We start from the raw sequence: 24,255 nt of genomic DNA, 5'->3' as shown, positions 1-24,255 counted from the left end.
TACGGTTGATGGACGCGTACTTTGTCTCCGGAGGACAGGGGGGGCAGGTCCGTCGCTCGTGTGTCGTACCGACCTTTCTGGCGATCACGCTGCAGTTGCATGTTCCGAAGAACCGCCTCATGGTCTGTTGTCGGTGCCAGGACGGAAGGTACCGTCGTCCTGAGGGAGCGACCCATTAGTAGCTGCGCTGGCGAGAGGCCCGTGGATAACGGGGCCGATCGATAGGCCAGCAAGGCAAGGTTAAAGTCCGATCCGTCATCAGCCGCCTTGCACAGGAGCCGCTTTGCGATGTGGACACCCTTTTCAGCCTTCCCGTTCGATTGTGGATGCAGAGGGCTGGATGTCACATGAGTGAAACCATATGCTGCGGCAAAGGACGACCATTCACGGCTGGCAAAACAAGGTCCATTGTCTGACATGACAGTCCTTGGAATGCCGTGGCGAGCAAACGTTTCCTTGCAGGCCCCAATGACTGCGGACGACGTCAGATCATGGAGAGGCATGACTTCCGGGTAGTTTGAGAAGTAGTCTATAATAACAATGTAATCTCTGCCGAGCGCGTGAAATAGGTCAACACCCACCTTCGCCCAGGGGGACGTCACCATCTCGTGTGGTAGAAGTGTTTCCGGAGGTTGCGCTGGCTGAAACCTCTGACAGGTTGTGCAGTTGAGCACCATGTTGGCTATGTCTTCATTAATACCCGGCCAATATACCGCCTCCCGGGCCCTTCGTCTGCATTTTTCGACGCCCAAGTGGCCTTCGTGTAGTTGACGAAGAATCATCTGGCGCACACTGTGTGGAATGACGATCCTATGCGATTTCATAAGGACCCCGTCTATATTGGTGAGATCATCTCGCACATTATAAAACTGGGGGCACTGCCCTTTTAGCCACCCTTCCGTCATGTGGCGCATCACTCGCTGCAGCAGAGGGTCAGTCGCCGTCTCTGCGCGTATGTGGGCCAGACAAGGATCATCAGCTGGCATATTTGCTGCTGTCAGAGTCACGTGTGCCTCAATTTGACGCACGAACCCCTCCGCATCTGGTGGTGTGCTCACTGCTCGGGAAAGAGTGTCCGCCACTATGAGTTCCTTCCCCGGAGTGTAGATCAGTTCAAAATCGTACCTCCTGAGTTTGAGTAAGATGCGCTGGAGGCGAGGAGTCATGTCGTTCAGGTCTTTGTTAATGATGTTGACCAGGGGGCGGTGGTCAGTTTCGACCGTGAATCGTGGCAGGCCATACACATAGTCGTGGAACTTGTCCAGTCCAGTTAACAAGCCCAGGCATTCTTTTTCGATTTGCGCGTAGCGCTGTTCGGTAGGGGTCATGGCTCGTGAGGCATACGCAACCGGGGCCCATGATGACGTGCTGTCTTTTTGCAGGAGTACCGCTCCAATACCAGATTGGCTGGCGTCTGTTGAGATCTTTGTAGGGCGAGTCGTGTCAAAGAAGGCCAGCACTGGTGCCGTGACCAGTTTGTGCTTGAGCTCCTCCCATTCCCGCTGATGCGACTGGTGCCAGTTGAATTCCGTCGATTTTTTTACGAGATGGCGCATGTTTGTTGTATGAGAAGCCAGGTTGGGAATGAACTTCCCAAGGAAGTTGACCATGCCCAGGAATCTTAAGACAGCCTTCTTGTCAGCCGGTCGTGGCATGGCTGTGATGGCGCTAACCTTGTCTGCATCGGGACGGACCCCGGACCTTGAGATGTGGTCCCCGAGGAATTTCAGCTCCGTCTGGCCGAAAGCACACTTCGCACGGTTGAGACGCAGGCCATTTTGCCGTATGCGGGTGAAGACACGTCGAAGACGATGCATGTGTTCCTGCGGAGTGGTGGACCAAATGATGATATCGTCCACATATACACGTACCCCTTCGATGCCTTCCATCATCTGCTCCATAATGCGGTGGAATACTTCAGATGCCGAAATGATGCCGAATGGCATCCGGTTGTAGCAGAATCTGCCAAAAGGGGTGTTGAATGTGCATAGTCTTCGGCTGGCCGGGTCCAGTTTGATCTGCCAGAATCCTTTGGACGCATCCAATTTAGTGAATATGTTGGCTCGCGCCATCTCGCTGGTGAGGTCTTCTCGTTTCGGGATGGGATAGTGTTCCCGCATGATGTTGTTGTTCAGATCTTTTGGATCTATACATATACGGAGCTCGCCAGAGGGCTTCTTTACACAGACCATGGAGCTGACCCATGGCGTGGGCTCCGTGACCTTGGATAGGACCCCTTGGTCCTGAAGAATCTGCAGTTGTGCCTTGAGGCGGTCTTTGAGAGGCGCAGGAACCCTGCGAGGTGCGTGAACGACAGGGATGGCGTCCGGTCTGAGTCGAATCTTGTACGTGTGTGGCAATGTCCCCATGCCTTCAAAAACCTCCTGGTTGTGAGCGAGGAGGGAATGGAGATTCGCGTGGAACTCAGCATCCGGGAAGTCGGATATCTCATCTGGAGAGAGAGACATGATGCGCTGTACCAGGTGAAGGACCTTACACGCTTGTGCGCCCAGTAACGAGTCCTTTGATGAGCCCACAACTTCGAAGGGGAGTGTGGCCGTGTACCTCTTGTGAGTCACCTGTAGCTGGCAAGATCCTACGGACGGGATAACGTTCCCGTTATAGTCAACCATCTTAAGCCGGGATGGTGTGATGGGTGGTTTGACCTTCATGGCCTGGACTGCAGAGTAAGCAATCAGGTTGGCGGATGCGCCGGTGTCCAGACGGAAGGCGACGCGCGATCGGTTGACCGTCAGGGTGGCACACCACTCATCGTCTGGATTGATGGCATTGACCTTGTTGACATCAATGACGGCAACTCGGAAGTCATCCTGGTCATCTGCATCACTTAACTGGAAGTCGTGATGCGTGGGCTGGACGGTCCTGACTCGTGCGCGAGGTTGTCGAGGATGCGCCGGATCCATGGGTTGAGCCGCACGACAGCGGGCTGCGTAGTGGCCCATCATGGCACATCTGTTGCACTGTCGGTATTTTGCAGGACATTGCCCTTTTAAGTGTAGACCTCCACACTTGCTGCACGTCATGACGTCACGACGTTCGTTGCGCCACTGCGCATGCGCAGTGCGATCTTGCGGTGGGCGCGCCTGCGCAGTGCGTCCCTCGTTGTGGCCGTTATTCTTGGCGCGCACCTGCGCGGGAGACCGCGAAAAGCGCGGGAAGCGGCCGCTGTCGTCCGGGCCGTGGGGCGGGAAGAAATCGACGGCCTGGATGCGTTCAACGTCGTGGGCGGCCTGGCTTGCCGATTCGACGGCTGGGGACCCCCTCCGTGCCAACTCGGACGCCTGAAATCGGGCAAAACGGCAGGCAGCATTTTCATGGAGGACACAGGCTTCCACAGCAGACGCTAAGGTGAGGCTCTTTATTTTAAGAAGCTGCTGGCGTAGGCCACTAGAGGCAACGCCAAAAACAATCTGGTCCCTGATCATGGACTCTGTGGTGGTGCCGTAACCGCAGGACTGCGCTAGAATCCGGAGGTGCGTCAAAAAGGGTTGAAAAAGCTCCTCCTTACCTTGCAGGCGTTGCTGAAAGATGTATCTTTCGAAAGTTTCGTTTACTTCAGTTTGAAAGTGCTGGTCCATTTTGAGGATGACCGTGTCATATTTGGCCTGGTTTTCGCCTTCCTCGAACACCAGTGAATTAAAGACATCGTTTGGGTGGGGGCCTGCGTAGAAGAGGAGCATTGCAATCTTCGAATCATCCGAGACATTCTGTTTTTCGGTGGCACGGATGTACAGGTCAAATCGCTGCCTGTAGAGCTTCCAGTTGGTGCCTAGGTTCCCCGTGACTTGCATCGGCTGCGGTTTGCCGGTGTGGTCCATGTCCAGAATGGCAGGTTGGTAGGCAGGTATCGATCCACTCCTGTACCATGTGGTGTTGGGTGTTCTGACACACAGAAGAGCCAACACAGTTGCATATGGTACAACGCTTCTTTATTTAAACTCACTATTTACAACTTGGTCTTTGCACTCTGCACGTGGGGGGCTCCCTGCTTGTGGTGTTTCAACAGCTCTTTCATGTTTCCTTCTCCCCAGACCTACTGACCTCCAGGTGTCGTGCTCGTGCTTTTTATGTGGTTGGTGTTCTTGTCTGTGATTGGTTGTGGTGTTGTGTACTCTGATTTGCCTGTTAGTGTGTCCATCATGATGTGTGTGTTTGAATATCATGACACAGATCCCCATTTTCTGCTGGTGGAAAGCGGGTGGGGGCGGTGATGGTGGTGGTTCACACAGTGATATCCAGTAAGGAGTTAATCTCATTACTGGAGACTGTTGATCACATTCCTGAAGGACAATGAGCTCCCTGGAAACAAACTGCAAGATGTGGCATTTCCTGGAGTATTGCACTGTAACAACACCACAATAGGAGCAGGAGATATCCCCACCAGGAGGTGGGCCCATTGTGTCCTATTCTGTACGGGCCATACTGGCTGAGGTTATTCATGAAGACCCCGCCTCCTCAACGTTGCCCCTCACCTGACATGTGGTGATCCTCAGATTTAAACACCACCCGTTAGCTCTCCCCCTCGAAGGGGAAAGCAGCCTGTGGTCATCTGGGACTATGGTGACTTTACTATTGTGTAGAATGGGACAAGAGATAAGAGACACTAACTGTGGGTCATTCAGCAGGCTGGGCCCAGGAAATAAGTCGATACACAGTGCAATATTGACTGATACATTGAATTCCAGTGGCTGAAAAGAAAGGAGGCTAGAAGAAGGTTTATGACCGTTCAAGGCAGGGGAACCCACAGAGAAAGAGAGAGAGAGAGAGAGAGACCGGCACCAACTCTCCAGAAGACGGCCCGACATTGAGACTTCAGGAAGCAGTACCCCTGCACCAAGCCTGATCAACCTGAGGACAGGCGGGAAATATCACATACACATGCACATACACAAGAATAGTTTTAGTTTATGTACTTACAGTATTTCATTAGTATGTTTCTTTTCGTGCAATAAAGCATTGTGATTGAATTAAATTTTGTGCCATGGGGTTGTTACTCGATACCACAGACAAGCGCGTGGAACATGCTTCTTGACACAGGTGAACAGAATTGGCTAACCAGATTGATCTCGGCTTGATACCTCTCGTTAACGAGCTTCTGTCAAGTTTGAAATTGAATGTAAGTGGCCAGTGAACTATACTGAGTAACAAGCTGAGAGAAATGGCCACAAATTCAAAACCAGAATGGGTGCAGGCACTGCGTGCACACGTGGATAAGAAGGGGTCACACTGGGCTGTGTAACAGATGCCGAGAAACCTAGAGGAAGGCAAGAGGCAGCCCTGAAGCAGCATGGGTAAAAAAGCAAAGGGATTGGAGTGGAGCAAGCGCGATGCTCGCCTGCTACTTAGAGAGAGATGATTTGGAAAAGAAATATAAGAAATTGGAAGAAGAGAATCAGAAGTTAAGAGAGGAGTTTGAAAAGCTGAAACAACGAGCTGCTGCATAGTCCAGTCACACGTATGGTTAACTTGCAGAATCAGGTTGAAAACGTCGAGATCAACCGGAGTAAGGCTGAGAAGGAAGGGCAGGGGGTTAACAAAAGATCTGGGTAGGGCCCTGACAGTGTTGAGAAAGGAACAGCAGGCTAATAAACATGATAAACAAGACAATATTAAATCAGAAAGAAATAGATAAATTAAAAGCGCAGCTGTCCACCCAGAAAGGAATCAATTGCGCTGTGGGTCAGAGTAGTAAATACAATGATGAAAGTGACTCTGAGGGAGCAGAATGGGACAGACTAGCAGAGGAGGGATACAAGCGCGGACACATAATGATGGTGACCAGGACCCATACTGACACACACAGTTCCACCTGTACCAATGGCCCCCTTTGCAACTCAGAGGACAAGAAGTGCGGCAGGACAGGGGCAACATGCAGTACTCCCTATTAAGTCACCCAGTGACAAGGTTGGCCTAAATTAATACTGAAGTAATAAGACGGTACCGGGGATCCATTTCACATGTTCGCTGCCAACAGAGAGGGATGCATGAGTTGGATGATAAAGAGGAAGTAAAGCTTTTGGATATGTGTCTGGATCCAATACTGTTTTTCTACTCAACCAACATATCCGGTGTCGGGCCAATCGGTAACTGGCGGTCCACCTCGAGGATGGAATACACCAGCCTTTGCCTCACCACCCTTCCAGATTTTTCCCTATGCATCTTGCCGGAAATTATCTACCCCCGCCCCCCTCCCCCCCCCCCCCCCTAAATGACTGTCTTCAAAGCTTCCCCCAACACGGAAGGCAAAACTGCCTCACTCCTATTGAACTCAATGTACTCCCCAATGGCAGAGGGGAGTACATTGCAAAGACCAGGGAAGAGCACCTAACTCCAAGATGAACTGTAAGCTCTCTTAACCCATGTTGGAGTCAAAGTTAACCCTAAAATGCCCAAGTATTGAGAGAAAAGGTGTCATACTTGGGCATTGTGTTAGCAGCAGGAATGCATTCCATAGATGACAAACAAATGTGTATGATACATCATCTCCCTAACCCAATGGGTGTGCAGCCTTTTTAAGATTGGTAGGTTAGGGTTATGCCCGTGATATTTCCTGGTGTATTGCCCGATAACAAGACCACAACACAACTTTTAAAAAATTTGTTTATGGGACATGGGCGTCGCAGACTGTGCCAGCATTTATTGCCGATCCCTAATTGACCTTGAGGGGGCATTTAAGAGTCAACCATATTGCTGTGGGTCTGGGGTCACATGTAGGCCAGACCAGGTAAGGACGGCAGATTTCCTTAAGGACATTAGTGAACTTGATGTTTTTTTATGACAATCAACAATGGTTTCATGGGCGTCATTAGACTTGTAACTCCAGATTTTTATTGAATTCACCATCTGCAGTGTCGGGATTTGAACCTGGGTCCCCAGAGCAGTACTCTGGGTCTCCGGTTTACTAGTTCAGTGAAAATACCACAACGCCACCGCCTTCCCCGATAGGAGCCAGCGATGTCCCGAACAGGGGGTGTACCCATTGAGTCCTATTCAGTAGAATAGGACAAGAGATAAGAGGCAATGACTATGGGCCATTCAGCAGAATGGGCCCAGGAAATAAATCGATTAACAGTAAAATACAATTGAAAAATTGAATTACAGTTGTTGAGAAGGGAGGATAGAAGAAGGCTTATGACCGTTAAAGACAGTATAACCCAGAGGGGGAGGGAGACCGGAACCAACTCTCCATTTTGAATGTTGCAGGGGGTCTTAACCTGCTGTGTGGGAATCACAAATTTACGAGCAGGTATAAATGTTTTTGAAGGGTGGATAGGATCTGTTCAACTGTCATGATCTAAAGTTACTTAAACCCTGAGCCCTCTGAAATAGATAGCTAAATAGTTTTTTTTGACATTTCCCGAAGGGGTCTTTATGAATGCTTGGCTGATTTTTAAACCTACAATTATCTCAGCAAGGGGTTTTCTGAATTCACAGTTTAATTGACAGGTTAAGGAGTCTAATAAAGGATTAGCTGTCTTTGATCTGGGGTATGAACGGAAGTTTGCTTGTTTTTATAAGAGATTAAGCACATGAGATTTAAAATAAAGCTTTGCGTGAGCACTCATGGGTTTTTTAATACTATCAAGACAGTATAATGATATCTGTGTTAGATTTTTAAAACTTTATTTTATTTTATCCTCACATAGCTCCTGAGAAGTGCCCAGGGTACCATCTAAGCTGATATTGAGGGTATAAGCTGAAGGAGGGGTTCAGCGATGATACCTCTTAAAACTGAATAGTTAGCATGCCACTAGAGTAGTTTTACATAAGTTATTTTATTAAGGTTTGAGATGAATTATAGGACTGAGTAATTATTATTAACCATTAAACATATATTTTTAGGACATAGCAGTAACAAGTAATCGAATGGGATTTAGGATAGCTAACTTCTCCGGAAGGACATCACTTCTGATATCTTGGGTGGGATTCTCCCCTACCCGGCGGGCGGGGGGTTCCGGCGTAATGGAGTGGCAGGAACCACTCCGGCGTCGGGCCGCTCCAAAGGTGCGGACGTCTCCGCACCTTTAGGGGCCAAGCCCTCACCTTGAGGGGCTAGGCCCGTGCTGGAGCGGTTTCCGCTCCACCGGCTGGCGGGAAAGGCCTTCGCTGGATGACGCGGGTCAGCGCATGCGCAGGAGCGTCAGCGGCTGCTGACGCCATCCCCGTGCATGCGCAGGGGAGGGGGTCTCTTCCTCCTCTGCCATAGTGAAGACCATGGTGAAGGCGGAGGAAAAAGGGTGCCCCCACGGCACAGGCCCGCCCGCGGATCGGTGAGCCACGATCGCGGGCCAGGCCACCGTGGGGGCACCAGATCGCCCCCCCCTCCAGGACCCCAGAGATAGCCCGCGCCGCCTTGTCCCGCCATTCGAAAGGTGGTTTAATCCACACTTGCGGGACAGGCATTCCAGCAGCGGGATTTTGGCCCATCGCGGGCCGGAGAATCGGAGGGGGTGGGCCCGCCGACCGGCGCGGTGCGATTCCCACCCCCGCAGACCGGCGCGGCGCGATTCCCGCCCCCGCCGAATCTCTGGTGGCGGAGACTTCGGGACACGGCGGGGGCAGGATTCACGGCAGCTCCTGGTGATTCTCTGACCCGGCGGGGGTTTGGAGAATCCCGCCCAGAGTCTTTGTGAAACAAATGCAGGAAGCTGGTTTTGTGGTCCTGCTTTTCACAGACAATGAATGCACAGCAATCTGTTCAGAAGCATAGCTGTCAGGATGGGGATCAATCATGTGCTGCTTGCAATTCTATTGGGTGAAATTTAAACACTGCTTGCAATTCTATTGTATACGTTTAAACGTAGTAGCTTCAGGGATTAGATCACGTCCAACTGGGGTGGGCTATTGATTTTTGAACGTTGTATACATACTGTGTTCTGGTCTTTGTTCAGCAGAACAGATCTTGGCCGATATCCAGTCTGTTCTCCGTGTACACATCTCAAGCTTGATGAGGGTCCAAAATAGTATTTCATCAATGGGGTAGAGTCCCGGAGAACCAAAACTGGACTTCAGACCACCCCCCCTCAGCACTCGCCCACCTCCTGTGTCCACCTGCCCCTGGGGTTAACAGGCCCAGCTTTTCTCCAAGGAGAGTTCGCAAATTTCCCCACTCGAGTTATCTGCCCCGCTGGCAAAAATCCAGCCCTTCATGTTTAAATTGGCTCACGTGTCTTGACTGCATTTCAAATCTAGAATGGGTAAAAATGTAACCAAGAAGCTATCAAAATAAAAATGTTGCCTTTAGCTAGTCTGTTCTAGAACCACAGATTCAGGGAATACACACGCACACACACACATCCAATCCTGTTTTCAAATTTTCATCTGACCCTCCTTCCACCATACTCTCAGGTAGTGCATTGCAGATCCAAACCACTCGCTGTGTAAAAACGTTTCTCCCCATGTACCTTTTCTTAATTTGCCAATTACCTTAAAATCGAGTGTCCTCTGGTTCTCAATCCTTCTACCAATGGGAACAATTTCACCCTACCCAATCTGTCCCGATCCTTCTTGTTTTTGAACACCTCTATCAAATCTCCTCTCAACCTTCTCTTCATCAAGGAAAACACTCCCAACATCTCCAAATTTTCTACATATCTGAAGCTCCTTATCCCTGGAACCATTCTGATGACTCTTTCCTGTACTCTCTCTAATGCCTTCATATCCTTCCGATTGTATGGTAAATATATGTGTATATCTATATGATTTATATATGTTTGTATCAATATGGTATATACATGTCTAGATACATGACATTTTTATATATATGTATGTATATCTATATGATATTTTTATATATATTCGATTGTGTGTATCTATATGAGAACAAGTCCCAGACCAACCAGTCTTGATGAAGTGTCATATTTAACTCGAAACATTAACTCTTTCTCTCTCCACAGATGTTGCCATACCTGATGGGTTTTCACAGCATGTTCAGTTTTTGTTCAATACTGTGATAATCCCGGAGACACGAGCAGGAAGGCTAAAGTAGTTTATCTACAATACAAAAGTAAAGCCATTGCAGTGGCGTACAGCAATGGAGTCCGAACCTGGGACTACTAGCCCTCCCGGTCTCGGTTAGGACTGGCATTTAAAGGGCTCAGGTAATCAGTCCCAGGGAAATTCATACTCCACGGGCGGGATTCTCTGCAATCGGCGCGATGTCCGCTAACCGGCGCCAAAAACGGCGCGAATCAGTCCAGCATCGCATCTTGAGGGGCCGAGCCCTCACCTTGAGTGGCTAGGCCCGCGCCGGACTGATTTCCGCCCTGCCAGCTGGCGGGAAAAGCCTTTGGTGCCCCACCAGCTGGCGCGGAAATTGCTTTGCCGCGTGGCGCATGCGCGGGAGCGTCAGCGGCCGTTCACGGCATCCCCGCGCATGCGCAGTGGAGGGGGTATCTTCCGCCTCCGCCATAGTGGAGACCATGGCGAAGGCGGAAGGAAAAGAGTGCCCCCATGGCACAGGCCCGCCCGCGGATCGGTGGGCCCTGATCTCGGGCCAGGCCACCGTGGGGGCACCCCCCGGGGCCAGATCGCCCCGCGCCCCCCCCCCCCCCGAGGACCTCGGAGCCCGCCCGCGCTGCCTTGTCCCACTGGTAAGAGAGGTGGTTTGATTCTCGCCGGCGGGGGTTTGGAGAATCCCGCCCCACGAGTCCCATGGGGAGATCTATTAGTGGTCCCCCATGGTCCTCATGGGGTTATCACAGATACCAACTTGGTGTTAACCTCTCCCTGAGGAGCCTGAGCCAGTCATTCAGTATCGGACTTGAGCAATGAGGATGGACAAACTCTGAGAAATGCAACACCTGAATTTAATGCTTGGGCTCCCAGACCAAACCTTTTCACAAGGTCCCCACAATACAAACTCTTCCCAGAGCTCAACCTGACAATGTATGAGTATTTTCCTGAACCTTCCACATTAACCATGTTTCAGCATTTTGTCCTCTCTCTTATTCTCCCTCTCTTTCCATTTCCTTTATTCTCCTTCCTCCCATTGCCACCGTGGTAGCTCAACCCCTTTAAGGGGCCGGACTTTACGGTGCACATGTCTGGCTCAGGACCAATCGTGTGGGAGCACCGAACCCCAACCAATAGAGACAAAGTGCGGGGCCCTGGGAGCAGGGGCCTGGGCAGTGTGGACCCCAGAGCTGGAGAGTCAAGACCTATACAACATTGCTCTGAGCCTATATATAGTTGCCTTTGTCTACTGTTAGTAAACTCCTTTTAGTTGTTACTGAAGTCTCAAGTGCATTGTGTCGAGCTACCACAGCCACCTTTCCCTTTTCCTCACTATCTCTTTCCAGTCTCTCCCCCCCCCTTCGCCCCTTCCTGGAAGTGCCTGCAGTCTGTTGCTATGCTCCAATGGCCCATCTCATTTGATTTTGTCACTTGGTTCACTCTGGTCTCAGCTGGTAATATTTGTCAATGTCACGCCAAGCTTGTGCAAGCTCTTGCATGAAACAAAATTAATTTTTGTCAAAGATGCATGCTAATAATACTGCCTGTGACAACAAAGATGTTGATCTGATCAATATCCTGTCAGAGGCTTTTGAGTGATTGGACAGGGCGATTGTAAAAATACAAAATGAAATTCAATCTGTGAGGGTTATTAATAATATGACAAAAAATAAGTGGGCTTGCCTTCCTATTATTGTCACTGGATGATATCAGGACAGCACTGTATGCAGACACAGAAGGATCAACAGTGCTTTCCTTAATTTATGAAGTAATTGGTGTAAGCTCGTGCATAACGTCTTTGATCAGGAAAAACAGCAGCTTCTGGAGAATGTAAAGAAAAAAACAGGAGTAGTTTCAGGGCAGACTCTGAGAAATTCTCTCTACTCCGAATATTATAATCCTGGGAGGGAATACACTTAACTGAACCAACGATATGTCCCAATGCTGTCTCCAACAGAGGATCAGAAAGTGGTTCCAATCCATGGCTTTGGTGCAAAACGTCACAGACTACACTCTGCATTGTTTGACTGCTTTACTTTAATACCCGATTCCAATTGATCTCAGTGTCAAGATTCCGGCAAATCTCCTCTGCATCTTAAAGTGCATTCCCCAAATTGGACACTATCTGTTTTTATTCTTTCACGGGGCATGGGTGATACTGTCCATGCCAACATTTTCATTTCCGATCTCTAATTGTCCTTGAGAAGGTGGTCGTAACTGCTGCAGTCCATGTGGTGTAGGTACATCCACAGTGATGTTACAGAGGGACCTCCAGGATTTTGACCCTGTGACAGCGAAGGAACGATGATAGAGTTCCAAGTTTGGATGGTGTGTAGCTTAGAGGGGAGCCTATAGGTGGCGGTGTTCCCATGTGCCTGCTGCCTTTGTACTTCAAGGTGGTAGTGCTTGTGGGTTTGGAAGGTGCTAGGTTGGCACAGTGGTTAGCACTGCTGCCTCACAGCGCCGAGGACCTGGTTCACTGTCCGTGTGGAGTTTGCACATTCTCCCCGTGTTTGCGTGGGTCTCACCCCCACAACCCAAAAAGATGTGCAGGGTAGGTGGATTGGCCACGCTAAATTGCCCCTTAATTGGGAAAAAAATAAAATTGGGTACTCTAAATTTATTTGAAAAAAGGCTTTGAAGGTGCTGCCTAAGAAGCCTTGGGAGTTGCTGCAGTGCATCTGTTAGATGGTACACACGGCTGCTACTGTGTGTTGGTGGTGGAGGGACTGAATGTTTGTGGCTGGGGGGTGCCAAACGGGCTGTTTTGCCCTGGATGGTGTCAAGCTTCTTGAGTGTTGTTGGAGCTCACCCAGGCAAGTGGATAGTATTCCATTGCACTCCTGACTTGAGACTTGTAAATGGTGAACAGGGGAGCCAGGAGATAAGTTACTTGCTGCAGAATTCCAAGCCTTTGACCTGATGTTGTTGCCATAGTATTTTGTATGGCTGGTTCAGTTCAGTGTCTGGTCAATGGTGACCTCCAGAATGTTAATAATGGGTGATCCAGCTATGGTGATGCCATTGGAGAGATGGTTGGACTGCCTCTTGTTGGAGATGGCAATTTCCTGGCACTTGTGTGGTGTAAATGTTACTTTTTAAAAATAAATTTAGAGTACCCAATTTCTTTTTCAATTAAGGGGCAATTTAGCGTGGCCAATCCACCTACTGCACATATTTGGGTTGTGGGGGTGAGACCCATGCAGACATGGGGAGAATGTGCAAACTCCACACGGACAGTGACCCGGGGCCGGGATTGAACCCGGGTCCTCGGCGCTGTGAGGCAGCAGTGCTAACCACTGCACCACCGTGCCGCCCTGGCATAAATGTTAATTAATAGCATTACAACGATCAAGCTAAATTTGAACCAGTGATTTATCCTAACTTGGACCAAGTCCCTTTAACCCATCAATCACAATCGCCTCCCCCTCTCTGTTCACTGTCCTTGCATTTTCTCCCATCTTGCAACCCTCGGAGATCTCTACACTTCACACTTGACCATCCCCACTTACCTTTCCTTCATTACTGGAGGCTGCGCTGTCAGCTGTCTCAGACCTACGCTCTGGAACTCCCTCCCCAAAATTCTCCGCCTCTCTTCCTATATGATGCTTCTTAAAAGCAACCTTCTTGCCATCTGTCCTAATGCTGCATGCTACGGTGTCTGACAGTGCACCTTGTGAAACACCTTGGGATGTTTTTCTATTTTAACAGCGCTATATAAATGCTTTGGCGACATAAATGCTTGATCAAGGAATTATTAGCTACGGAAACAGATGAAAGTCTGCTTTAGTGCACACGGTACGGGAAGAGAATTGAAATTGGAATATAAATACATTCTGTTGTTGTAAATGTTCATCATCACTTTCCTGTCTTGTAATCTGGGCCTTTATTTATAAAGCCAAGGATCATGAATACAACAGAGTTAACAATTTATCCAATCACCTTCAAAGTTGACCACAAAAATATTGATCATCCCAGACTGTCACTGACTGAACTGGTTACCGAGGTCATGTGGCCACCATTGGTGTTGTTTCCCCTCCCTCCCCTCCCCCCATCACCACAATGCAAAATGTTAGCAAAAAAACGATTGACATTGTCAAGAACTCTGAGCTCCCTGAAACCTAGGCAACCTTAATGAAACTGCAATGTTCTGTTTTGGTTGGCATTGTGAGTTTCCAGCCCAGTTGGACTCTCACTCCTGAGGGGTTACTGATCAGACTCGATGCTGTCAGGTAAAATAAGAACAAATGAAATTGCATTTATATCAGAATTTTCACAATTTCATCATGTTCCAAAGCTCTTTACAGCCATTGAAGTACTTGTGAAACGTAGTCACAGTTATAATGTAGGAAACGAGTCAGTCGGTTTACGCGCAGTAGAGTTCTGAAACAGCAATGAGATAATGACTGGATAATGGTCCAAATCTTCCCATCAAGGTTTGAATCCTTGTTTCTGACCCTAATCAGATGGAAAACTACCTACTTACCATCCTGTGATTTTTCTGGCCAATTTTCTGATGGAGGATCTGGCAGAACTCGCTTAGTGTAGGGAACCTTAGAGGGAGCAGCAGAGAGAATCTGAGCAGCAACCATGTTCCTTTTTACGGCACTAGCTGCCATGCTCTGGTAATTAAGAGGTTAAATGTTCCAAAGCTTCCTAATGTGTTAGAGTGTGAGCGAACGGGTGAGTGAATGGGTGAATGTGTGGGTGTCCAATTCTCTTCCCGGACCGTGTGCACTAAAGCAGACTTTCATCTGTTTCCGTAGCTAATAATTCCTTGATCAAGCATTTATGTCGCCAAAGCATTTATATAGCGCTGTTAAAATAGAAAAACATCCCAAGGTGTTTCACAAGGTGCACTGTCAGACACCGTAGCATGCAGCATTAGGACAGATGGTTAGAGTGGGTGAGGTAAGTGGGCAAGGGGGTATGGTGCTAGTTGGGTAGGGTGATAGGTCGGTCAGGTGGCAGCTGGATGGAGTGGAAGTTGGGTAGGGTGTTGAGGGCGAGTGAGGCCAGCTCAGTGGGGAGGTCACAGAGAGTTCAGGGCAGGAGATGGGTGTTTTGGGGAATGGGGAGTTGGGTGGTGGAAATTGATCAGTTTGGGTCGGGAAGGAGTTGTGGGGTCAGGAGAAAGTCAGGTGGTTGGGATTAGTCCAGTTAGGTCGGGGGTTGGAGGGCTGGGAGATGTTGTGGATGTCAGTTGCATAGTACCCACGGGTTAGATTAGGATTTTCCTGTCTAACATTTCTTGGGTAACTATCCAGGTAACTAAGTCAAACCATCCAAAGACTCCGACTCTAACTCAGCATTTTCTGGGCGATTCCCGGGGAGCAGGGGAATTGCCTATTGAAAGTTCAGACTTCCTGGGCAATTTCCACAGAGTCAGTGTGTTGGGGCTTCTGAGGGATCTTGTAGTTCATTTTGAGGGCACATCCGGCCTCCGATGATCCGGTGACTGGAAAATTTGGGACCATCACTTTTTTGAGACTACTGAATTTGCTGAAAAGAAGGAAATGTTGCCAAAGTTTCTCATCTTGTGCTCATCAGGACAATGCAAGAATGTCAAATTTCAAATCATCACCATAATTTAATGCAGGAGAGAGGGGCGCTGATTGGTTGACAAGTCAACTCTGATTGGCCAGCGAGAAAGCAATGTGGGAAATCTCGACTTCCTGTGCTCCTATTTAATTTTAAAAGGCGCAAAGCTTGAACAAATCCCTTTTTTTGCCCATTCTTGCAAAGCCCCAAACAAAATATCTAGTGTTAGATGTGATTCTGTAATTGGGCAGCATTTGCTGACCAATCTTGAGGGCGCTAATAGCTGCACAAACAACCGTTATATGTTCATCAGTCAGGCTTGCATTGTGGCTCATTTATAATTGCTAGAAGCTATTCAGGGGCTCATACTCAGGGACCTCTCCCCTGCAGGCAAAAGAACATGTCCAGGCATTGCGCCTTATATGATTCAAACAAAAGCAATATTGACAACAGTTCCATGGTGCATTCTCCATGGCAATTCCATGACCGATCAGAGTTGACTTGCGAACCAATCAGCATGCTGTTCTCATGTAGCATAAATTGTTTGGCATTCTTGTCTGTTCTGGTGAGTGCAAGACGAAAAGCTTCAATAGCATGTCTCTTTTTTTAGCAACACTTGATTATGTACATGCACATTTTAATGTATAACTTGTTTTTTAAGTGGGAATGAGAGTAATATATTACAGCTGTCTCTCTGCTGCTCTCTCTGTTACTGTTGGTGAGGCCTAAGTAAAGTTAATTTAACAATGGCTGCCTACAGTTGACCATATGTTACTGTTTGCTCTGAGTTGTACACAATACGAACAGTGGAAGTTTTTGACAATTCACTGATGCTTAGGGTTACAGCCTGGGAGAACCTCAAATTTTCACCTTCTGGAGGAACATAGACTCACTGATTTTCCGTGTTCTGCCCACATACAGACTCCAGAAGTTGCTGTCAGTTTCAGTAGAGTAATGACAGTGAGCATTGAGAGTTTCACATCATTACCATCGCAAAATGCAGGCATATATTTTACAAATGATCAAAGTGCTAAGCTTTGAGAGATTGGAGGAATTGGAGTTGGAATTCGTGATCAATTTGGGCACAGCAAAATTCCGCATGGTGTGTGTATGAAATTCAGGATACTAACCTCCTCTTTCTCAGCTCCTTGCAGGTCCCTCCACTCCTCGGTCACATGACCAAAGTCCACCGTATTCATTGGTACTTTCGCCTCACCAATGACGTCATGTTTGGAGAATCGATCAAAGTCATACACTGCCATGACCAGAGTTTTCCCTCCGAGTTCTGAGTATGGAATCTGTGAAAATCCAAAAGAACTCAGCCTGAATGAGAAGTTCACATCATTACATAGGCTTGCAGAGAGTGCACAACGTACATACCACATACATCTACATTCAGCCCCAGTTGGCCCATGTCAGTGTTTACATTCCACATGAGTCCCCTTCCACCCGACTTCATCTCATAGAATTTACGGTGCAGAAGGAGGCCATTCGGCCCATCGAGTCTGCACCGGCTCTTGGAACGAGCACCCTACCCAAGGTCCACACTTCCACCCTATCCCCATAACCCAGTAACCCCACCCAACACTAAGGGCAATTTTGGACTCTAAGAGCAATTTAGCTTGGCCAATCCACCTAACCTGTACATCTTTGGACTGTGGGAGGAAACCGGAGCACCCGGAAGAAATGCACGCACACGGGGAGAACGTGCAGACTCCGCACAGACAGTGACCTAAGCCCGGAATCGAACCTGCGACCCTGGAGCTGTGAAGCAATTATGCTAACCGCAATGCTACCGTGCTGCCCCTCTTAAAAGTTTCCTCTGAAAAGTTATTTGCTGCAAGTACTCTCTGTGATAGTGAGACCCACTTTCGAACCACTCTCTTGGTAGAGAAGTTTCTCTTGAATTCTCTGTTGGATTTATTGGTGAATATTTTGATACACCTGGCCCTCATTTTATACTTCCCTCCCTCATGTGTTTATCTACAGTCACGTCAAATGCATCATACATAATCGTTTGCCCTCTGCCCGCCTGACAATGGAAGTGGATGATATGAGAATCTGAGGAATGTGGGCTGTTCCTCTGTTCGAGCAGGTGAATCCACCTACAGGGAAAACCATAAATGGAGCTAGTCACTAATAAATCCAATGGGAAATCCGGGAAGTTATCGAGTGGTACAACACAACCATATTTAAAAGGAAACTGGATAAATGTATGAAGTTGAAAGGAATAGAAGGTTATAATGATGGAGTTAGACAAAGAGGTGCAGAAGGAGGCTTGTGTGGAGCAGGAGTACAAACGCAGACCAGTTGGGCTGAATGGCCTGGCTGTGTGCTATAAATATAATGTAATAATTGTTCAGACACACCACCCCGTCTCAGTCACAAGGTTTGGACCCTAGGGTAAGGACTGAAAGGCACTTGTCCCTTGTGGATTTAGATTTGCTGAGAACCTGAATCGAGTATTACCTTGAAGATGAAGGACTCATTGAAAACTGGATTCAGTGTCTTTCGGTGAACTTTTGTTTCATACTTTTTCTTCTTGTCAGGAAGTAAGAACACCTTCACATAAGGATCGGATGTTCCTCCCATATCCAGAGCAGGAAGCTCGGCAGCTTGAATAATCCCCACTATAAGCTGTTAGTAGGACACGAAAGAAAGAACATTCAACAACAACTTGCACTTATTTAACGCCGTTAATGTTGTAAAATATCCCAAGGCACTTCACATGAGCACAAACTGACACAAACTCATCACAAACCCCATAAAAAAGGTGACTAAATGCTCAATCAAAGAGGTAGGTGTTAAAACGAGTTTGAGGAGAGTGAGGCGGAGAGGTTTGAGGAGAAATTTCCAGAGTTTGAGGCCTAGGGAACTGAGATGCAACCACCAATGATGAAGTTTAAGTGTTTGGGGTAATACAAGAGGCCAGAGTTGGAGGTGTGGAGTGATCTCTGACAGTTGTAGGTCTGAGGAATGTTATGGGGATATAGAGAGGAATGAGGCTCTTGGAGGGATTCAAGCTCAAAGGTGATCATTTTCAAGTCAAGTCATTGCTGGATAGGGATTAATGTAGGCGGAGATTCTCACTGCAGCAAAATGATTCCCGATACTTCTGGGAATGATGTTGGAAGCCTTTCCTTCAGGTATTCACCCCAGTGACAGGCATATTTGGACCTTAGCAATACAAGTATCCAGTTGTTTCAATCAAACGTTTGCTCTTGGATTTGGAATTTAAAACCAATCACTGATACAGATTAATGAGGAACAATTTTGCCTGCTAATAAACCAAACCAACAAAACTAATTCCAAATCATAAACCTAATTACCTATTAAAATTGATGTCATGGTATTTGAGTGACAGCTGTCCAACGCAACCAAATCTTATTTTCCATAGAAGTTAACTATCAATTTGTGTTGGAAAATTAACTGCAGATTTAATCCATTTAAAAAAAAAAATTTTAGAGAACCCAATTCATTTTTTCCAATTAAGGGGCAATTTAGTGTGGCCAATCCACCTAGCCTGCACATCTTTGGGTTATGGGGGCGAAACCCACGCAAACACGGGGAAAATGTGCAAACTTCACACGGACAGTGACCCAGGGCTGGATCGAACCTGGGACCTTGGCGCCGTGAGGCTGCAGATTTAATCCATGACTGATATCCCTTAGTACTCAGTGTGCTTTAAAATAAACAAAATTCTTACATGAAAAGTAACTGCTTTATTGATGTATTCCAGAGTGCTTTATGTCCCTAAGATACAAGTGGCATTGAGCTCTATTTTTAAACATTAAAACAATTTCAGCTCATGGATTGTATATTCTCCCTGGGGCATTGCAGACCTTATATGATGCTTTCCACCCTTCATAAATACCTGGAGTGAAATGGCTGGAAGGTCCACACTCAGACATAAATGCACTTCATTAATGTACCCATGAGACTGACAGTAACACAAGAGGCTTCAGAAAATACATGCAAACCCATTTCTACGACTTTGCAAAGCATTCCAGGAGACAGATGAGATCTGTCGGCTGCCCTGAGTGTTTCTATTATTGGATGGTTCTGCTGTGGAAAGATGAGTTAGTGAGGACGATCTATCCTCTTTTAGGGGAAGTCTGTTAGGAATAAAATTCTAAGTTTCCTATAATGTTGTATCAATATTATCTGCACCCATTTCAGGTAAAGATAGAAAGACTTTGAGTCCCAGGTTCAATATTGGGGAAAGAGTGGATGCAACAATAACCAAATTATATCAGGCATTTGAAACATTGATAACTGGCTCGGGATCTTTGTCATTGGCAGACCTGCTGGCCGGTTGCAACTTCTGACCTGGTCCATGAGAGATTGTTTACTCGAGTTAATGCTTGTGTTTTTCAATCTTGGACTATTATTTGTAGGTTTCAGGAGGCCACTTGGGGTTGGGAGGGGTGGCTCCTTAAAGGTACTGCTGATTAGGCCTGTTCAGAAAATGATCCCTCAATGTTCGGCGATTCAGCGACCCCATTGCGCAAGGTGCGGATCCGGGCGCAATGGGTGAATTGCATGAGAACCCCAAATCAAACTTCACGCCTGGCCGATCGCGAGTCACCCAGCTTGCTTCGCCTGACATGATCTGGATCTCGCCCAGCAAGGATGAGATCCAGATCTGCATATTTAAATGAGCCTCTGGCTTAAATGAGCCTATGGCTCATTTAAATACCCAGACGCTGGATTCACCCAGCACCCTGGACTCAACGGCCGCATCTGGGAGATCCCGCTAGGGGACAAAGTGGGGGGGGGGGGGGGGGGTCTGAAAGGGGGCGGTTGGGGGGGGGGATTGGGGCTGTCGATCAAAATGGCGTCCCCATGTGTGAACAACTGTTCCTGCTGGTGAGATCACCACACAGAAAGTGCCACACAAAAGGCCACCCAAGATAAGAGCTCATGGTGTTGGAGGTAATATTCTGACATGGATAGAGGATTGGTTAATTAATAGTAGCGAAAAGAGGGCCTTTCTCAGTGCAGGGATATTCACAATATATATTAATTGTTTGGAGAAAGAAACAGAGTGCACTGTGGCCAAATTGTGGATGATACAAAGGTGGGAGGGAAAGGACGTTGTAAGGAAGATATAAATAGTTTACTGGGAGATATTGTAAAGTAAAGTCACCATATCCCAGATGACCATAGGCTGCTGTCCCCTTTGTGGGAGGGAAGAGTGAGGGGCAATGTTGAGAATGTAAACCTTCATAAATAACCTCAGCCGGTACAGGAATCATGAACCAGCTGTCCAACCAACTGATCTAAAAGTAAAGAGGCATTGCTGCAACAGTACAAAGTACTGGTGAGGCTACATTTAGAATACTCTGTACAGTTTTGGTCCCCTTATTTAAGGAAAGATGTTATCATTGGAGACAGCACAGAGGAGATATACTCGGATGGTCCTGGATATGGAGGTACTGCCATATGAGGAGAGATAAATAGGTTTGGTTTGTACTCCTTAAAGTTCAGAAGAATGAGAGGTGATATGATTGAAACATATAGCATTCGTAAGGGGTGTGAAAGGTACGGAAGAGGGCTGGCCAATCATGCACATATGTTTTGATCATCCCTAAAACTGAGGATGTTCTGGAATACCTTCTTTAGCACCATGTCAACAGTGTTACAGTTGGACCTAGAACCCAGTGTCATAGGGGCCAGATTCGGGGGTGTCGGACTTGCCGGAGCTCCAGACAGGGGCAGAAGCGGATGTCTTAGTCTTTGCCTCACTGGTGGCGAGGGATCCTATTGGGGTGGATGGCAGTTTTTCCACCCTGTGCATCAGTATGGCTGGGAGATGTAATGGAGTTTCTGAGCCAAGCGAAGGTAAAATTTAGCTTGAGGGAATGAGGCGGGGTTTCACAAGAGATATCTCGCTTTAAGGGATTAGCCTCAGTCAGCAGCTAAGGAGGGGGGGGGGGGGTTGTTAGTTGATGAATAAATCATTTGAATTCACCATCTAAGGTGTTTATTCTTGCATAACCCTTGTTCAATCTGAATTGATTTATAATTGGGGATTTATTGCAAACAATCTGTAACCCATAAGTCAGGGAAATTTTTAAAAAAATTGAGAGAACCCATTTATTTATTTATTTTTCCAATTAAGGGGCAATTTAGCATAGCCAATCCACCTAACCTGCACAGCTTTGGGTTGTGGGAGTGAAACCCACCCAGACAAGGGGAGAATGGGCAAACTCCACACGGACAGTGACTCAGGGCCGGGTTCGAACCCGGGTCCTCAGCGCCATAGTCCCAGTGTTAATCACTGCACCCATGCCGCACAAGTCGGGGAAATTGACATGAAGTTAGCTTTCGGGTTGAGGGAGGGATTGTTAAATGTTAGTTAAATATGTGTTATGTAAATTATGTAAAAAGTTTTGAAAAAGCTAATAAAAATATTTATAAAAAATCAGATTCTGAAGGGGATGGATAGGGTAAATGTGGGTAGATGTTTCCACTAATGTGAGAGGGCCTGGTTGCAGAATAAGGGGGTTCCCATTGAAGATGGATTTGAGGAAGAATTTGTTCTATAGAACTTCAGAACTATTGAAAAGTTCTCATAAAGAGTGTGAAACTTTGCAATTCTTTGCCACAGGAAGCTGTGGAGGCTGGGTCCTTGAGCATTTTTAAGGCTGTGATCGATAAGTTTTTAATCAGTAGGGTAATTAAGGGTTACAAAGATAAGATAGGAAAATGGACTTTGTGAGCGTTAGATCAACCATGGTATTATTAAATGGTGGAGCAGGCTTGAAGGGCTGAATCGCCTATTCCTGTTCCTATTTCTTATGGTTTTCTGTGTCCCAGTCGGAATTGAAGCTGCTGCAAACAGTGACAGAAATGAGCTCGACCCCTGCTGGTGTTTCACTGAGGTAGGTGGACGGAGGCACACTACAAGCATTCAGGCAAAATCAACTTCAATGGATTGGACAGTGTGCCCAAATGGCTGAAACCACCTCCCTTGCCAGGTTTCTCAACTCTCAAATGGTCAACATTCCAGGGAAGGACAAATAAAACACTTCTAAGACAAGTTGAAGCTCTTCTTGAAGCACAGCGTAGAATCACAGAGGTCTACAGCACAGAAAGGGTCCTTCAGCCCATCGTGTCTGTGTCGGTCAAAAACAACCACCTAACTATTCTCATCCCTCTAAGCAGCATTGACAATGACTGGAAAAGTGTGCCACCAATCGTTCAAATTGACAACTTATCCATCAAGCTGCATGTCATAACCTGTGGTTAAGTAGGTCATGGGAGACTATAAAACCTTAAGCAGGTCATGGGACACTTATGAGACTGGGGGATTAATACTCCCAAAGCCCCCCACTGAGGGGTGGGGGGGGGGGGGGGGGGTGCCGCCCCCTTCTACATCCTGTATAAAACTGGAGGGCAATGAACTGTGAGTTGCCTCCTGTAGTAGAGTAACTGCTCTGTGCTCTTGTTGTTTTGCATTAAACCTTTTCCTTTGACACAACCTGTCAGCTCAGTGTGGACTCCTTTCCGGACCTTGTAATACAGCTTCACACTTTGAGTACAAATGTCTTAATGGTGAGGCAGAAAAGTAAAGAAAATGAAGCAAATTCTGTACTCTGAATCCCACTACCATGTGCGACATCCTACCCCATATTTCTAAAGATCTGTGGGTCAAGAATCAGCCTGTTCAGTCACTTCAAGGCCAATGGCAGAAACCCAGGATCCTGAGTAGATGTCATTCTCAAATTAAGAACAGCCAATGAAAATGACTAAGGCACCATATGTGAGGTCATCTGGTAACAGACAGTGATTAGACTGGCTAAAAAACAGACAGTCTGGTATAAAACAGAGATCGATAGGTTCTTGATTAATAAGGGGATCAGGGGTTATGGGGAGAAGGCAGGAGAATGGGGATGAGAAAAATATCAGCCATGATTGAATGGCGGAGCAGACGAGATGGGCCGAGTGGCCTAATTCTGCTCCTATGCCTTATGGTCTTATTAAAACCAGATGCTTTTCACCCAAAGGAGACCCATTTACAATCTTCCTCTTTCCCTTCCCACATTGTTTGACTCACCTGCCAACTCCCTCTTTCCTATTGGCCTCAGCAAAAGCCAATGGCTAGACCCCATTTGGGGAGCTGCATCTAGGCACCTGATTGGCACCTGAAGAAAGCCTGAATTATGATGAGTCCCAAGGATGAAATTAAAATGGTGCTCAGGCTCCTCCAATCTGGTGCCATGATTTAGGACCTCAGTGTTTCATGTACACATCCATTTGCTTTCAGTAGCAAGATCTGAATGATTTGATTACTCACTGTTCTACTGAAGGAAATCACAGAGGTTAACAGAGTGTGTTGACTGGACTAAGGTGGTCGGTCTCTCAGTTGTGCATCTGGGAGTCTAAGATTGAGGGGTACGTTTCCAAAATTATCATTCCTTTTACACTATAACGTGCAGCAAACTAATCTGCTTGAGGCAAAATAAACAACCCGCTCGCTGTATTTGCTAATTTGATAGTTTTGTTGAGAGACTAACTTTTCAACATCATGCCTCCAAGTAGAAGTGAAATCTGATATTTTCTTTTTTCATATTTTAGAGGACTCGCACCACACCTGATTGTTCTGGAAGTCGTAATCCAAGGAAAACTGAAGTTTTCCGAGTTTCTCCTCTTCCTTCTCTTCCTCCTTCCCTTCTGCGGTTAGGCCAGTCTCTACATCTTCATCATCATCCTTCAGAGCCTGTGAGCAGGAAA

At 47.2% G+C, this 24,255-nt stretch overlaps 1 protein-coding gene across 5 annotated transcripts in view; it reads right to left on the bottom strand.

The window, feature by feature from the left end:
- The window catches only part of syt1a (synaptotagmin Ia), an 870,875-nt gene that overhangs the window by 62,067 nt on the left and 784,553 nt on the right, over positions 1-24,255 (bottom strand). For 4 of the 5 annotated variants that reach the window (XM_072484731.1, XM_072484730.1, XM_072484733.1 and 1 more), the window contains 3 exons: positions 24,116-24,241; positions 17,986-18,153; positions 16,647-16,814 (listed from right to left, as the gene is read on the bottom strand). In XM_072484731.1, coding sequence (XP_072340832.1) covers positions 16,647-16,814; positions 17,986-18,153; positions 24,116-24,241 — 462 coding nt within the window. The remainder of the gene's footprint in view (positions 1-16,646; positions 16,815-17,985; positions 18,154-24,115; positions 24,242-24,255) is intronic. The other variant, XM_072484734.1, reaches the window with a different exon arrangement.

Source organism: Scyliorhinus torazame, chromosome 19 (genome assembly GCF_047496885.1).
Source record: "Scyliorhinus torazame isolate Kashiwa2021f chromosome 19, sScyTor2.1, whole genome shotgun sequence".
NCBI classification, from domain to species: domain Eukaryota; kingdom Metazoa; phylum Chordata; class Chondrichthyes; order Carcharhiniformes; family Scyliorhinidae; genus Scyliorhinus; species Scyliorhinus torazame.
The sequence above is the reverse complement of the archived record's forward strand: the minus strand, read 5'-3'. Positions and strand labels throughout refer to the sequence as shown.